The 14,980-nt window shown below is 38.4% G+C and overlaps 1 protein-coding gene across 2 annotated transcripts in view; it reads right to left on the minus strand.

Annotated features, from left to right (window-relative positions):
* Positions 1-14,980, minus strand: part of LOC140211606 (uncharacterized) — a 112,300-nt gene that overhangs the window by 16,744 nt on the left and 80,576 nt on the right. For both annotated transcript variants that reach the window (XM_072281508.1, XM_072281507.1), the window contains exons 6-13: positions 13,709-13,830; positions 13,334-13,426; positions 12,968-13,090; positions 8,293-8,373; positions 7,411-7,471; positions 6,078-6,277; positions 4,488-4,601; positions 2,039-2,314 (exon numbers count right to left, since the gene is read on the minus strand). In XM_072281508.1, the coding sequence (XP_072137609.1) occupies positions 2,039-2,314; positions 4,488-4,601; positions 6,078-6,277; positions 7,411-7,471; positions 8,293-8,373; positions 12,968-13,090; positions 13,334-13,426; positions 13,709-13,830 (1,070 nt within the window). The remainder of the gene's footprint in view (positions 1-2,038; positions 2,315-4,487; positions 4,602-6,077; positions 6,278-7,410; positions 7,472-8,292; positions 8,374-12,967; positions 13,091-13,333; positions 13,427-13,708; positions 13,831-14,980) is intronic.

Here is a 14,980-nt window from a genome sequence, read left to right on the forward strand (position 1 = left end):
AACACTTACAAAATAGGAATTTGTATGATGATGTATAATGATAAGGCAGACATCACTGCTTTTAACAGGTGAGATTCTGAAGCCAGGTCTAGGTGCCAGAGTGAGCCAAGATGCTTGTTAGGTTCGTAGCTGTTGAAACCAATCTGAGCAGATATTTATCACTACTGATTTCATCCTTCCCTCATCACTTTGTCCTGATTTGAATCTGAAGTCTTGAGATTCATTTATCATGATATGGGCTTCCACCAAAAAGGAGCGGATATTGCCAAACAGCAGAATTGTAGCTACTGAATTTTCATTCTGTGCTGCATACATGGGAGAATACGAACTTACTTGCAGTTGTCTGACATTTCCATACAATACAGTTCATGAAAAACTCTATGAAAGGGTGATTTCCTGTTGTAAATTATGACCTGCCACAGAACTTCCAGCAGGCATTGCATTGATAGCTGACAAGGGCTTCTTAGTGTCAAGGTTTGATTTTTTATGCTCCTAACAGAGGACAAATATGACATCAATAATCTGTGAAAATACATTAAATAGATAACTGTTTTGACCTTCCTTCCATGGCCTTCTGTCCTCTCCTATCAGATTCCTCCTTCTCCAGCCCTTTATCTCTTTCACCAATTGACTTCCCAGCTCTTTACTTCACCCCTCCCCCCTCCCGGTTCCACCTATCACCTACTACCTAGTATTTCTTCCTTTTATCCCCCACAGCTTCTAATTCAGACTTCCATTCTCTTTTCTCTAGTCCTGATGAAGGGTCTTGGCCCAAAAAGTTGACCCTTTACTCTCCTCCACAGATGCCGCCTAGCCTGCTGTTTCTCCAGCATTTTCTGTGTAGTGCTTTGATTTCCGGTTTCTGCAGATTTTCTCTTGACTGTTCTGATGCTTCCCAGTTTCTGCAAGTTCATTTTCATATGGGATACTTGGCATCAGTAGAGGTCCTCGACAGGGCAAGAACCACAAGCGGTGAGGCCATGATTCTAAAATCACAGCTTCGGCGGACAAGACTTATCATATGCATGAAGGATTCCTGAATCTCCAAGCACCTACAAAACGGCAAGCTTCTGCTGGGCAAGAGGAAAAGGGGAATTGAACCCCGTAAGAGGTTCAAAGACTGCATGAAAACTAACATCGCACAAGCTGGGTTTGGACCAAATTGGCTGGAACACAGAGTGCACAAAACAGGAGCAGCTGACAAACCTTGGTTAGAACCACTCCCAAAACCCTGGAGGAGATAGGCTGAGCAGTACTAATCGCTGCCCGACAAAGAAGGGAAGCAATAGCAGTGGCTCCACTTCCAGATCCAACACAGTTTTCATGATCTTACTGTGGACATCTTTATTGCTCACATCTTGGGCTCAGTAGCCACCTACGCACACACAAAAGAACTGCACAAATCTGTCATCGTCGGATATGATAGACAACCAATCAGACAGAAAGGCATCTGGATACTTTCAAACAGAAGGATTTACCACCATTGATTTTACCCAACTAATTTAGCAACGTCTAAGACAAAAGAAATCTTATTTCAGTAGTCAGCTTGCCCTATATGCAACTCCACTGAGGCTTGAATTTCAAATGTTTGCTTAGTTCAGGGGAATTAAGAAGCAGCAAAAAAATACCGTATTGCAAGCCTACATCCTGTGAATAAATGAAAAGCACAACCATAGACACAACTATGGAAACAGGAGTTGCAAGTGCGATCACTTTATTGTTGTGCAGCTTGCCCATCACCACTTGATTTGGAACATGTAAGGATTTCCCATTGCTCAGATAAGACCAACTTCAAAACACAAATAATCTTTTTATTTTGCATTATGCAAAAAAACCTTAGACATTAAAATATTTGCTCATTAATTCCACTAAATGGCTATTGTCTACAATTGAGTTCAACTACCTGACTCAAAAGTTAGTACGGAAATTAACAAATATCTGAGTCGGACTAAAACTAGTTTTAAGAATTGCTAAAAAACTGAATTTGCGATGTATTATATTCACCTCTATAAAATGCAATGATTTTAAAAATTCTCACCTTTTCTAAAATTTTCTTCAACAGAAATATGTTTGATGGGTCACTGTGGACAAGCTGGTTTTTAGTCCATGTTCTAAAATGATTATCTGGCTGATTTTTATCTTTCAAAAGCTCAGTAATTTCTTCTTCCTTTTTACTTAGAGTCTGTTTCAGCTTCTCCAGAATCATCTGAGCTTCTGCAATTTTAGTCTGATCAGTAGCTGGTGAGTTATCCTCTCTCTTGCTCGAACTAGGAAGTATCATGCATGCCTTTTCCTGAAAATATTCCTTAGAAGCCTGTAACACATTATCACATAAATGGTCATCATTTCTATAGTAAAAAGATAACAATAAGAATGCACTAAGTGCTCATTAATGGAATGCACAAAACTAATTCCAGTTAAGGGGTGGAATTATTGATGGGAAAGATGATTAGGGTAGATATTGTAAGTTAATGCCCTAACAAGTGTATGGTAAGTGTCAATATTGTCACTGCGTATTCACATCATTGCACAAGTACATTAGCTGCCGTCAGCTCTAAAGCCCTATCCAAGAGTCTGCCATTGATTCTCAGGCAAAGTTGCTTCTAGTCATTAACAGATTCAATATTATGTATTTAAATATATGTATACCTTATTCCAATTATTGGTTCACATTTATCTTTAAAGGGTTTGAAGCATAGAGGTTTGCAGATCTAATGCATGGACTCAAGTGTAGAATCAGGCTGATTAAGTCACATTGCTTCTTCTAGAGCATCTTAGTTTGATATACAGCAAATACTACTACTGGCGGCCCAAAAACTGGGCTGGACATGGGACTGTCTTCTTGAAAAAAGGATCAAGTCCCAAGCAAAAGTATCCATTCTATGGTGCGGGGCTCCCTCAAGCATTTGTTCTAAATAAAGAATGTTTATTCAGAGCTATGCGTGGACATTTCAGCTTCAAACTGAGAAAATCCCACTAGTTGATGCATTCCCAAACATATTTATAGTAAATATCTGCTACTTCCATTGAGGCACTACACCTTGTTTATTTTGGAAGAGCTATTGGAGCAAATGTTTCTTCCTAATTCTGTCCAGAATTGAATGAGATTATAATGGAAGATATCAGAAACTCCAGTTTATTTTGCTACAATTGCTTGATCCAGTGACTCAAATTATCTTCCCCACAGCTCAACCAACAGCAGTTCCCCAGTAGACATTACAGATACAATATTATTCAATGGAGTTACAGACCTAAAGCTGAGGAGTGGGATTAATTTGAAATAATTTAGCCTAATTGGATACATTAGGCTGTACTAGACCATAGGAACAGAATTAGGCCATTCAGCCCATCATGCCTGCTACATAGCTGATTTATTATCCCTCTCAACTCCATTCTCCTGCCATCTCCCAGTAATCTTTGACACTCTGACTAATGAAGAACCTATCAACCTCTGCTTTAAATATTCCCAAATGATTTGGCCTCCATAGCTACTATCTGTGATAATGAATTCCACAGATTCGCCACCCTCTGGCAAATGAAATTCCTCCTCATCTCTGTTCTAAAAGGGCATCCTTCTATTCTGAGGCTGTGCCTCTGGTACTAGACTCCCCCACTAAAGAAAACATGAGATTCCCCCCTCGTCCTTCTGAATTCCAGTGAGTACAGGCTCAAAGCCATCAAACGCTCCTCATAGGTTAATCCTTTAATTCCTGGGATCATTCTTGTGAAAGTTCTCTGTCTCTAATGACTGCACATCCTTTCATAAATAGGTACTCAAAACTGCTCATGATACTCCAAGTGTGGTCTGACCAATATCTTTTAAAATCCTATTCACAATGGTCATTTCCATCCTGTGAAATTCTATCATTCTATAATTCACCAGTGGGATCTGCATTCTGAAAAGGGAATGTAGGGAAAGTGAACAAAATAGTGGATTATTAGCAGACTGGAAATACAGAGTAATACATGCGAAATGCTTAAAGAATTCAGCAGACCAGGCAGCCTCCAGGGAAAGGAATCAGTTGACGTTTCGGGCCAAGATCATTCATTAGGACTAGGCTTCATAGAGGACGAGCCACAATTTTATTGACTGGCAGAATGAGTGCCAAATATATAGCTGAATATATTTTATCTCCATATTCAGAAAGTCTTGTGTCTAAATATCCCCTAGACAGTGTTGGACCTCTCCATAATTTTTAGTCTGAAGGTCTTAAAGGAAGATAACATTAACTGATGAGACATGAAGTATGCACGAGAGCTCAACTTTCATTTATTCATTTATTCATTTATTTCTTACAGAAAAATATTATTTCTCTTTGCAAAATTTAACAATGGTCTCAAATGTACAGGATAGGAATCAATGTTAGTGTTTAAATTGTCAAAGATTTATTATCAGTTATATTTTATTTCTGCACAGTTTCAGGTCAGTTCAAAGTAATGGTTAGTACAGCACTGGTTTCCTATTACATTCTGCATTACTACCCTACCTCTGAAGGACTGGAATAGACTTCCTTCTCTTGAGTTTCTTCTGGTAGTTCTATGACAGTAGCCCATTTTTCGTTTCCAGTGTGTTCTGTTTCTCCCAATCTGTTTACACAATTCTACAGAGGAAAGCAAGTTTAGACATCGTGGAAGGATAGAGTGTAAAGTTGTTCTTGAATTTGATAGCGAGATTCTCTCATATGATTATCATTTGCAATCGAACTCATTACCAGAAAAAATTTATTTGATTTTAACAGTTCTCCATTGGGTTTGTTGAAGCAAGACAAACTTGATAACATTAATAAAGCATGTAAGTGAGTTTAAATTTTATTTATTTATTGAGATTCTGTGCGTAATGGGCCCTTCTGGCCTTTCAAGCTGCACTGCCCAGTAACTCCCGATTTAACCCCAGCCTAATCACGGGGCAATTTTCAATGACGAATTAACCTACTAACCAATACATCTTTGGACTGTGGGTGGAAACCGGAGCACCCAGAGGAAACCCATGCAGCCACAAGGAGAACATACAGACATCTTACAGATAGCAGCATTTTCAATAGCATGCAGGAAAAAAGAGTAGCATCTTGTTTAAAATTTCTGTATCTATTCAGCTTTACCTTTTCATCAGGCATGTGATGCCTGTAAGCTGAACAGAAGTTAACCAGTGTGCTGGCTTGGATTGATGTTTAGACTTGCAATTGTTAATCAGCAAACGTTAATGAATCCCAATTACTAACCAGTTCCCCAGCTCTGGCAGGAAGCAGAATCGTAAAGCATTTTTTTTCTGCTCCATTTAAGAAGCAAATCAAATTACTGCTTCCCTCTGTGTAATGAGTCTTAAAGGACATTTGTACAAATGCTACACCATAGTTATTACTTTGTTGTCCACACAACCAATTTGTAGTGCAAGTTAGATAAGCTGGCCTGCAGATCCTGCCTGGTTGGCCTTTATGTCTGATACTCTGACTCTGTTTAAGATTGAAGTCGGAAAGCATATCATTGTGCAAAAATTTGTCAGTACCAGGGTTATTCTTCAGGGTAAAAAAGCAAAAGAATTAAATGGAGGGATGTACTAGACCGGCACTGCACATTTGTATTAAATAAAATGGACTTGTTGGAAATAAGAAATTAAACAAAAAAGCTGAAATACATGGCAAACAATGAAGCACTCGTGAGAATGAAATAGTCAATAGTTCAGATCCATATTTCTCTTTTGTTAAGATATCAGATCAGTCATCTTCTGATGAAAGTTTATCATCTTGAAACATTGACTCTTTTTCCTCTTTACAAATTCTGATTGACCTGTTGAACATGTCCAAGATAGTATGATTTTATTGTGCATCTATAGTTTCCATTGTAGTTTTCAACATTGTGATGATGACCTGTCTCTTAATTAGAGCTTACATTATTAATGCATCGTATTTTAAATGAGCTAAAATGGTCTTAGACTCTAAAATTCATGTGTTTTGCAGTTTTATAAATATAAAAACACTGAAATTTCACTCAAAAACCCATAAAATTTCAGGGTTCAGATAAATAACTGAAATGAAGAGGATTATGTGTGTAGTAAGGAAGAAACTATCAGTCACATTTACCTTTAGGTTTTGCCTCTGTTCATGAACCTCCTGGGAACAGTTCTCCTGTACCTCAAAATCTGGATCATCAGATATTTTGATTTCTGAGGTTGCTTGCAGACAATTTTTTTCTTGTTTCTCAGTGACAATTTCTTCTTGTAGTTTTAGCATTTCTTGTACTCTTTCCAACTCTGATCTAGTCATATGAAGTTCTTTGACAGCTCCAATACAATTTTGTAAATGAAAGTCAGACATCATTTATTCAAAAGGAAAAGTAACATAACTACTCATGAATCCATATTCTAAGTCCCTGAGGATATAATATGTATTTCCATGGTGAGCACCAGATTGCTGTCAGCTCATTTCAAAATATACATAGAACCCAGTACAAAGTAAGACAAAAGAGTCTACATGCTGAATATTTTAAAATGGTCGCACCAGACCTAGCCATTTTAAGAGAGTATTGAAAATGCAGGGGAATATTAATTTAATTAATGAAAGATAGAAGAAAGCAAATCCTGCCACAAATTTCTTATTGGTCTGTTAATATCCTCAACATGATGAAATCCAGGGTATTAAACCTACGACTTCCAACATTTCCCATTTATTTATTGTCAGTATTCCTGTGACATTTGTCATATTCCATTTTGAGCTAATGAGTACAGTTATTTGAAAAGGTTATTTGAGATTATTTAGGATGGTTGTAGTGACAGTTTTGCATAATACTTCCTGTGATCTTTGTGGCAAGAGAGGTAGTTGTATGGAGAGGTAGTCAAAGGTATGGGTGACACAGGCTACCAAGTACAGAACTGAAGATAGAAGATGAAAATCTCGATTTAAATTCTGAGATCACTGCCGTCCTCAAAACCATTATGTATGGTGATGTATTAAGCAACAATTAAAAAGGAATTGTTTGCCAATTTTCAATCTTAGCTAGATGTAGACTAAAAAAGAACAAAGGACACTGATAGCCAGATAGCCATGGCCATTCATGCATTCTAACTAACATAATTAAGGACTAAATAATGCAACTAGTTTGCCAAACAAAAATTACATTTGCTAATTATTATAAAACAGGAATGAGTGTATGCTGGATATGATTAATCACAAAGAATTTTTGTAAAGATTTTTCTTCCTGTCAAAATATAATTGCAACAGTAATTAAGTCTATATATATCATAATGTATCATTTTAAATATTTAAATCTATTTTGAAAATACACATACATATCTTTGGAATATGTTGTGGGATTAACCTTTTTGACACAGATGTATATCATCTATTTGAGAATGGGGTTGTTCATTATATTAAAAAAATCATTTTGCTTTGTTTTCTAACGCCAATTGATACTTACTTGAAATCTGATGAGTGTGTAACAGATCAATCTTTTGAGAAAATCCTTCTAAAATTTTCGTCTGTAAAAGCAAAAAGTACTTCCTAATATTTTGATTTAAGAAGGAATTGAAATAATTACTTTGCTTATGAGTACTTCAGTATGCAATTTGAATCATGCATAATTAAAGTATAAAACAGGTAATAATTTTAATTCATTGTTACGATTGTGATATCATATGCAAAAAGTTCCAAAACTATCTGATTGTTTCTTAAAGTGAATTCAATAATTAGCAGAAGAGTATTTCACATCAAGAAATATTAACAATGCATATATAATGTAAAACAGAATTTAAGAGATGTGATTTTTTTTCTTGCTCCACAAAAATATTCTAGTATGTTCTCCAGCCCTTTGAATGTAATAGAGAGGTACCATCTTCCACAAATTTCCCAACTTTCAGGCTCAGTAATCTCCTCATTAAATATAAACCAGGTTAACCTGGTGCATGCAGAGAACTTGCTTTGAGATTAATGGGACAAGTCAGGTGTCGGAATATAGGTAAGGAGAGATTTCTATTTAAATCAGTCAATATATTTCTTTCAGATTTTATTCAGCCAACTGCAAACGAGTTCCTTATTCATTCATCCATCCATCAAGAGTGATAGATTTAACATGTTTTATTATCCCTGATGTCAACAATATCATTGAATTCCCCAGTTCCTTTGTCCCTCAATTGGTCAACAAATCATATAAGTAAGAACAGGAATGAGAAAATTGGAAAATGACTTTTATTGGATTTTGATTTTGTGCTTAAGGTCTGCGTGTGGTAGGAGCTTGATAAAAGGTAAGTAGTAAATTGTAATTCTCTGCTTGACACTGCAATAGCTTTCAAGCATATTTTACCTTTTGATATTCCCATTTTTCAAGTTCTTGCTTAGCTTGGATCTTTTCTTGGATAAGTTGGTTATTTTTGTTCTTTAAATGCTAGAATTATTCAATAAAACAGCAGATTAATAAATATATTTTAGTTTTATGATCAAAGTCAGCTTTGCAGCAGAAACATTTCAAAGATGTGTCTTGGCTAAATGTGCCCAGAATGTTCAGCTGACCCATTTGGAATAAACAGGGTGACTGGGAAGTCATCAGTTTACTTATTACTGGTCTGGGTGTTATCATACAATTGGCGAAACACTGAAGGATCCTACTTTTCCAGAACCTGATGAATGCAGTGCAAGTAGGAATACCAGAAAGGTGTCAATCTTTTGTAAGGACCATAGATAGATTTGCTGCAAAAAGTTCAAAGTAACTTTCATTTTAAAAGATGTGTAGCAATTTGTGCAAAATATTACTACTAAACTGGTGAATCTGTAGAATTCGTTGCCACAGGCGACTGTGGAAGCTGAGCTATTCAGTATATTTAAGACAGAATTTGATACAGTAGATTCTTGATTAGGTCGGGGCATGAAGGGATACAGGGAGAAGGCAGGAGATTAGAACTGAGGGGGAAAATGGATCAGCCATAATAAAATGGCAGAGCAGACACAATAGGCCAAATGGCCTAATTCTGCTCCTATATCTTATTGTTTTATGGTATAAATCAGCGGTCCCCAACCACCGGGCTGCAGAGCATGCGCTACCGGGCCGCAAGGAAACGATATGATTTGGCGATATGAGTCAGCTGCACCTTTCCTCATTCCCTGTCACGCACTGTTGAGCCATTACCCGCGCGTCATCCATTTCAGCGCGGGAAGGAGATCAACTCCTTGAGCTTGCAAATGACGGAGGGCTGAAAAGTCTGTTTGACATAACATCTCTGTCGGCATTCCGGATCAAAGTCAAGGCTCAATATCCTGAGATAGCCACGGAAGCACTGAGAACATTGCTTCCATTTCCAACATATCTCCGTGATGAATGTAACAAAAACTAAATTGCGGATTAGACTGGACATAAGGAACCCCCTTCGAGTATCGCTGTCCCCCATCACCCCTCGATAGGACCGTCTTGTTGCAGGAAAGCAAGCCCAGGGCTCCCACTGATTCAGCGATATTGGTGCGTTGCAATGATTTTATAAGTTCATACGGGGAAAATATGCACTGTGTTTAATATCCAAACATTACTTAAAATGTTATGATGCTATTGACATATAACCATATAACAATTACAGCACGGAAACAGGCCACCTCTGTCCTTCTAGTCCGTGCCGAACGTTACTCTCACCTTGTCCCACCGACCTGCACTCAGCCAATAACCCTCCATTACTTTCCTGTCCATATACCTATTCAATTTAACTTTCAATGATAATATCGAACCTGCTTCTGACACTTCTACTGGAAGTTCGTTCAACACTTACTTCAAGCTCCCCTGTCCTCCCCTGATAATTGACTTATCGCTATATTGGCTGCCGGTTACCAGTGGTGTTCCACAGGGATCAGTGTTGGGGCCGCTTCTTTTTATATTGTACATCAACGATTTGGATTATGGAATAGATGGCTTTGTGGCTAAGTTTGCTGACGATACGAAGATAGGTGGAGGGGCCGGTAGTGCTGAGGAAACAGAAAGTCTGCAGAGAGACTTGGATAGATTGGAAGAATGGGCAGAGAAGTGGCAAATGAAGTACAATGTTGGAAAGTGTATGGTTATGCACTTTGGCAGAAAAAATAAACGGGTAGACTATTATTTAAATGGGGAAAGAATTCAAAGTTCTGAGATGCAACGGGACTTGGGAGTCCTCGTACAGGATTCCCTTAAAGTTAACCTCCAGGTTGAGTCGGTAGTGAAGAAGGCGAATGCAATGTTGGCATTCATTTCTAGAGGAATAGAGTATAGGAGCAGGGATGTGATGTTTAGGCTCTATAAGGTGCTGGTGAGACCTCACTTGGAGTACTGTGGGCAGTTTTGGTCTCCTTATTTAAGAAAGGATGTGCTGACGTTGGAGAGGGTACAGAGAAGATTCACTAGAATGATTCCGGGAATGAGAGGGTTAACATATGAGGAACGTTTGTCCGCTCCTGGACTGTATTCCTTGGAGTTTAGAAGAATGAGGGGAGCCCTCATAGAAACATTTTGAATGTTAAAAGGCATGGACAGAGTGGATGTGGCAAAGTTGTTTCCCATGATGGGGGCGTCTAGTACGAGAGGGCATGACTTCAGGATTGAAGGGCGCCCTTTCAGAACAGAAATGCGAAAAAAATTTTTTAGTCAGAAGGTGGTGAATCTCTGGAATTTGTTGCCACAGGTGGCAGTGGAGGCCAAGTCATTGGGTGTATTTAAGGCAGAGATTGATAGGTATCTGAGTAGCCAGGGCATCAAAGGTTATGGTGAGAAGGCGGGGCAGTGGGACTAAATAGGATAAAATGGATCAGCTCATGATAAAATGGCGGAGCAGACTCGATGGGCCAAATGGCCGACTTCTGCTCCTTTGTCTTATGGTCTTATATTCATGCGAGGAAAATGCCCTGTGTGTTTAATATAAAATTCGTTAGATAAAGCCTTTTAGAAACGAAATTGGGTGTATTAGCCACTTACCACCGATATTCCGGTCGTGATTAACACCACTCCCGCCCCCGAACAGAATCGCCAAAAACGATTTGTAGAATAATTGACAGGAGCGCGCATGCGCACTGGTTCCCGCGCAAGGCCTCATGGTCATTGTAGTCTTTCCTGGATAAGCGCAATGTATTTGACTGCTACTCTTGTCCGTTGGCAACCATTCTGCACCCCCCGCGCCCCCCCCCCCCCCCCCGCTCGGCCGGTCTGCCGGTCCGCAAGAATATTGTCAACATGAAACCGGTCCGCACTGCAAAAAAGGTTGGGGACCCCTGGTATAAACTTTCTACAGCTGGACTCATAAAAGATTTATTGTTTTGTGTAGGCAAAAACGCTGTTAAAAGAGGGAAAATTTGTAAAAAGACTATCAATTTGTAATTAACTCTTTTAAATAGCTACACATTTTCAAAATGATCTCAGCAGAGGTTTAAACCAATGACATCACGTAGAACATTTTATTATGGCCTTTAATTGAATATTATGGAGTGATAGATTTTGTAAAGCATACTTCCCTTAAAGTTATAACAAAGAATCACAATTCTATATATGTTAAGTGATCCAGTGCTGGAAATAGTAAGATGCAATCAAAAACATTTGAATGCAGTCCAGGACAAGTGCCAATGTCAATATTTGTGAAGCCAAGTTGAATCAAAATTCTATCACTCACAAGTTCCATGTCTTGCGTGAGGCCACTATGCTGCAACCGGATAAATTTCAGTGGGGCTTCAAATTACATAATGCAATGTAGGAATAATTAAGCCATCACAGAGGTATTAATGGGGTTGGTCAAAGCAGAATAGCGGTAGCGACAGTGAGGCCAGGTCTGGGATAAAACATCAGGACCAGGATAGTTAGGAAAGTGGATCGGGTCAAGAATGGCAGCAATAAATATCATGCCAAAGTCATGGGACTAACTTGACCGGGGTCATGGTTTAGGTCTGTATTTTACTTAGAACATAGTGCAGCACAGTGCGGACAATTCAGCAGATAAATTGCACCAACTTATATAAACATACTCAATGATCAATTTATTTAGTCCTGACGAAGGGTCTCGGCCTGAAACGTCGACTGCACCTCTTCCTACAGATGCTGCCTGGCCTGCTGCGTTCACCAGCAACTTTGATGTGTGTTGTTTCAATGATCAATTTAACACTTCTCTCCTAAACTAAAATCTAACCCTAACCCTCCATTTTTCTTACATCTATATGCCTATCTGTTAAATGTCCCTATTATCTACTTCAACAGCCTCTACCAGCACTTCTGGCAGTGTGTTCCAAGCATATATCAATCTCTGTGTAAAAAAAACTACTTTTGATGTTTCCCCTGAACCTTCTTCCTCACACCTTAAACAGGTGTCCTCTGGTATTGACCATTGACACCCTGGGGAAAAGTTACTGGGTGCCCACTTCATCTACGCTTCTCATAATCTTATACATCGTAGTGAAGTCGACTCTCATCCTAAGAACGTGAATGTATGACAAAGGCAGGAAATTGCAACTGAAGTTACAAGTGCACGTAGGTCAGAAGGACAGATACAGAATATAGGCAGATAGTTGATTGATCAGAATTTGAAGAACAATGGGTGTGAGGCATAGGGACATAAGCAACAAACTCCTGGTGAGATCAAATGCTTAGAAAACCACTTAAGAAGGACCTACTTGGTCCTTGGTATTCTAACAGTAGACAAAGATCAGACCACCTACACCTAGCACTGAATTGTAGGCCTCAACCCTGTATTAATGTGCAAGATTTAAGCTAGAGTTTTATCTGGGCATAATTTTGTGCTTGACTTCAAACTATCCATTACGTGCTAAATGTTCTCACCCGACATGGCCAGAGGTCTCCTCTATCCACAAGAAAGACCTGCACCAAATTTCCTTAAATGCATTTTCTGTGCGCTGAATACTCAGTTGCATTTTACAATAGATTTTTTAATTAAAAATTTGCTTGCACTATGAATAAATCATTGGGCAAGGTCGTTGTTTTTTTTTGGGACCTAAATTTACAGATCTGTATTTTTCAAATATTTTACCTGCACCAGATCTTCCCAATATTTGTTGTTCTTTTTTATGTGCTCTTGATATGCTTTCAGAACTTCTTTAAAAACGGTCATCTTATCACTGTGTTGTTTTTGAAGCTTTAGGATGCTTTGTTCCTGCGAGTCAGGTAAAACAAATTATTCAATGAGCCCAAAATTTAATTCTAAACTCTCAGCATTTTGTAAAAACAGAATACAAAATATTTCTTTGCAGTAATGCAAAATGACCACTACCATGCATCAGGAATGGTAAATTCTATAATAATGCTTAGAAGTTGCATAAATCACAGTGAATTCTACAATATATGTTAGTCAGAAATATTTCAGTTCTAAGAGCGATATCAACTTTGCATTTTGTACCTTCTTTTTGTTTTCTGGCGTGTGTAAACTTTCCTCAATTTCACAAATGTGCTGTATATACTTGTTTCTCAATTGATGCATATCTTCTACTACCTGAAGATAAGAAAAAAATGAAGGGGCTTTTGCTGTCACTTCATAAATGGAACACAACTTATTAAGTTGCAGTTTCTGATGGATGGGTTGATGTATAGCAAGGATCTTGCGACAATGACAGATTATTTAATTAATCAATTTAACAAAAATACTTTCTTAAGTTATTAACCACTGTCAATCATTGTTTTAAAATCAACATCAATCTGAAATGGTACCAATACTTTGATATGTTATTGAATCCCAGGTAAAATGTAACAAAGTTGAGTAATGTGTTTCTTTTACCTTGGCAATGTGAAACCTGGCACATTCGTATGGAATGTAAGCCTTCGACTCAGGCGTATGGTCTTCAGAGGTTGCTTCAATTCTTTCCCTTTTCTTCCATAATGAAAAGGAAGTGAGGATGACTTTGGTTGAAGTACACAAGATGAATATAAGTCAGAACAAAACCTGAACACAGCACTCACTTCTGCATCTACTCTCTTATTCATAACATTGGCAGAATGGCCAAAGTTATGAATACTACAACATCAAACAGCCATATAATTGGAAAAAAGCTTTATCCATTGTGATTATTTTAATAATTACTCTGAGCCCAGCTTCATTGATTTGATGCAGCTCCTGTCGATCCAGTTAGGTTAATGTTACGTGCATTGTTTACGTGTGATCATTTCAAAGCCTTTTTTGACACCATTTCTAATCCTGCTGGTTGGATAAGCCACAGATAAAGTAACCTTTAATCTCTTTAGCAACAGTCAATAAGAAATAAGAGAGCAAAGAGGAGGGATGATGAAATTTTTGATCTGGTAGCTTCTAAGGGAAGTAATAAATAAAGAATGAGAATCTGTGCTTGGTGAAAAAGGATTGAGAGAAATCCTGGTCAATACGGGATGCAAGGGTAAAAAATAAATTAATGTATGATAAGGGAAGGAAATTCCAATTGAAGGTTACACTTTCAGTAACAGGAACCAGAGACAACTGATGATTGCTGTTCCTTCCACACATTACCTTCACAGCAAATATCTCCCACCCAAGAAGCAACAGAAAAATATAATGAAGATGAAAACGAAAACAGAAAAGAAAGAAAAGGGGAGGTCAGGGACTGACATGTTGGAACGGGAATGGGTGTAGGAATTAAAATGGTTGGCCACCAGGAAGTTCCACTTTTGGCAGATGGATTGGAGGTGCTCGACAACGTGGTGCTCCAATTTACTTCTAGTTTCTCCCCTGTAGCGGAGACCATACCAGAAGCAGCGGATACAATAGGCAGCCCCAACAGATTCATAGCTGAAGTGTTGCCTCACCTAAAAGGACAGTTTGGAGCCTTGAATGGAGGTGTGGGAGGAGCTGAATGGGCAGGTGTAGAATTTCTCTCACTAGCAGGGGTATGAGCCGGAAGGGAGGGAGATCAATGTGGAGGGATGAATTGACAACAGAATCACGGTGGAGTGATTCCTATGGGAAGTGGAGAGTGGAGGGGGGGGAAAGTAAAGATGTGTTTGGTGGTAGGATCCCATTGAAGATGGTTGAAGTCATGGAAAATTATGTGTTGGATGC

Source organism: Mobula birostris, chromosome 17 (assembly GCF_030028105.1).
Source record: "Mobula birostris isolate sMobBir1 chromosome 17, sMobBir1.hap1, whole genome shotgun sequence".
In the NCBI taxonomy this organism is placed as follows: Eukaryota; Metazoa; Chordata; class Chondrichthyes; order Myliobatiformes; family Myliobatidae; genus Mobula; species Mobula birostris.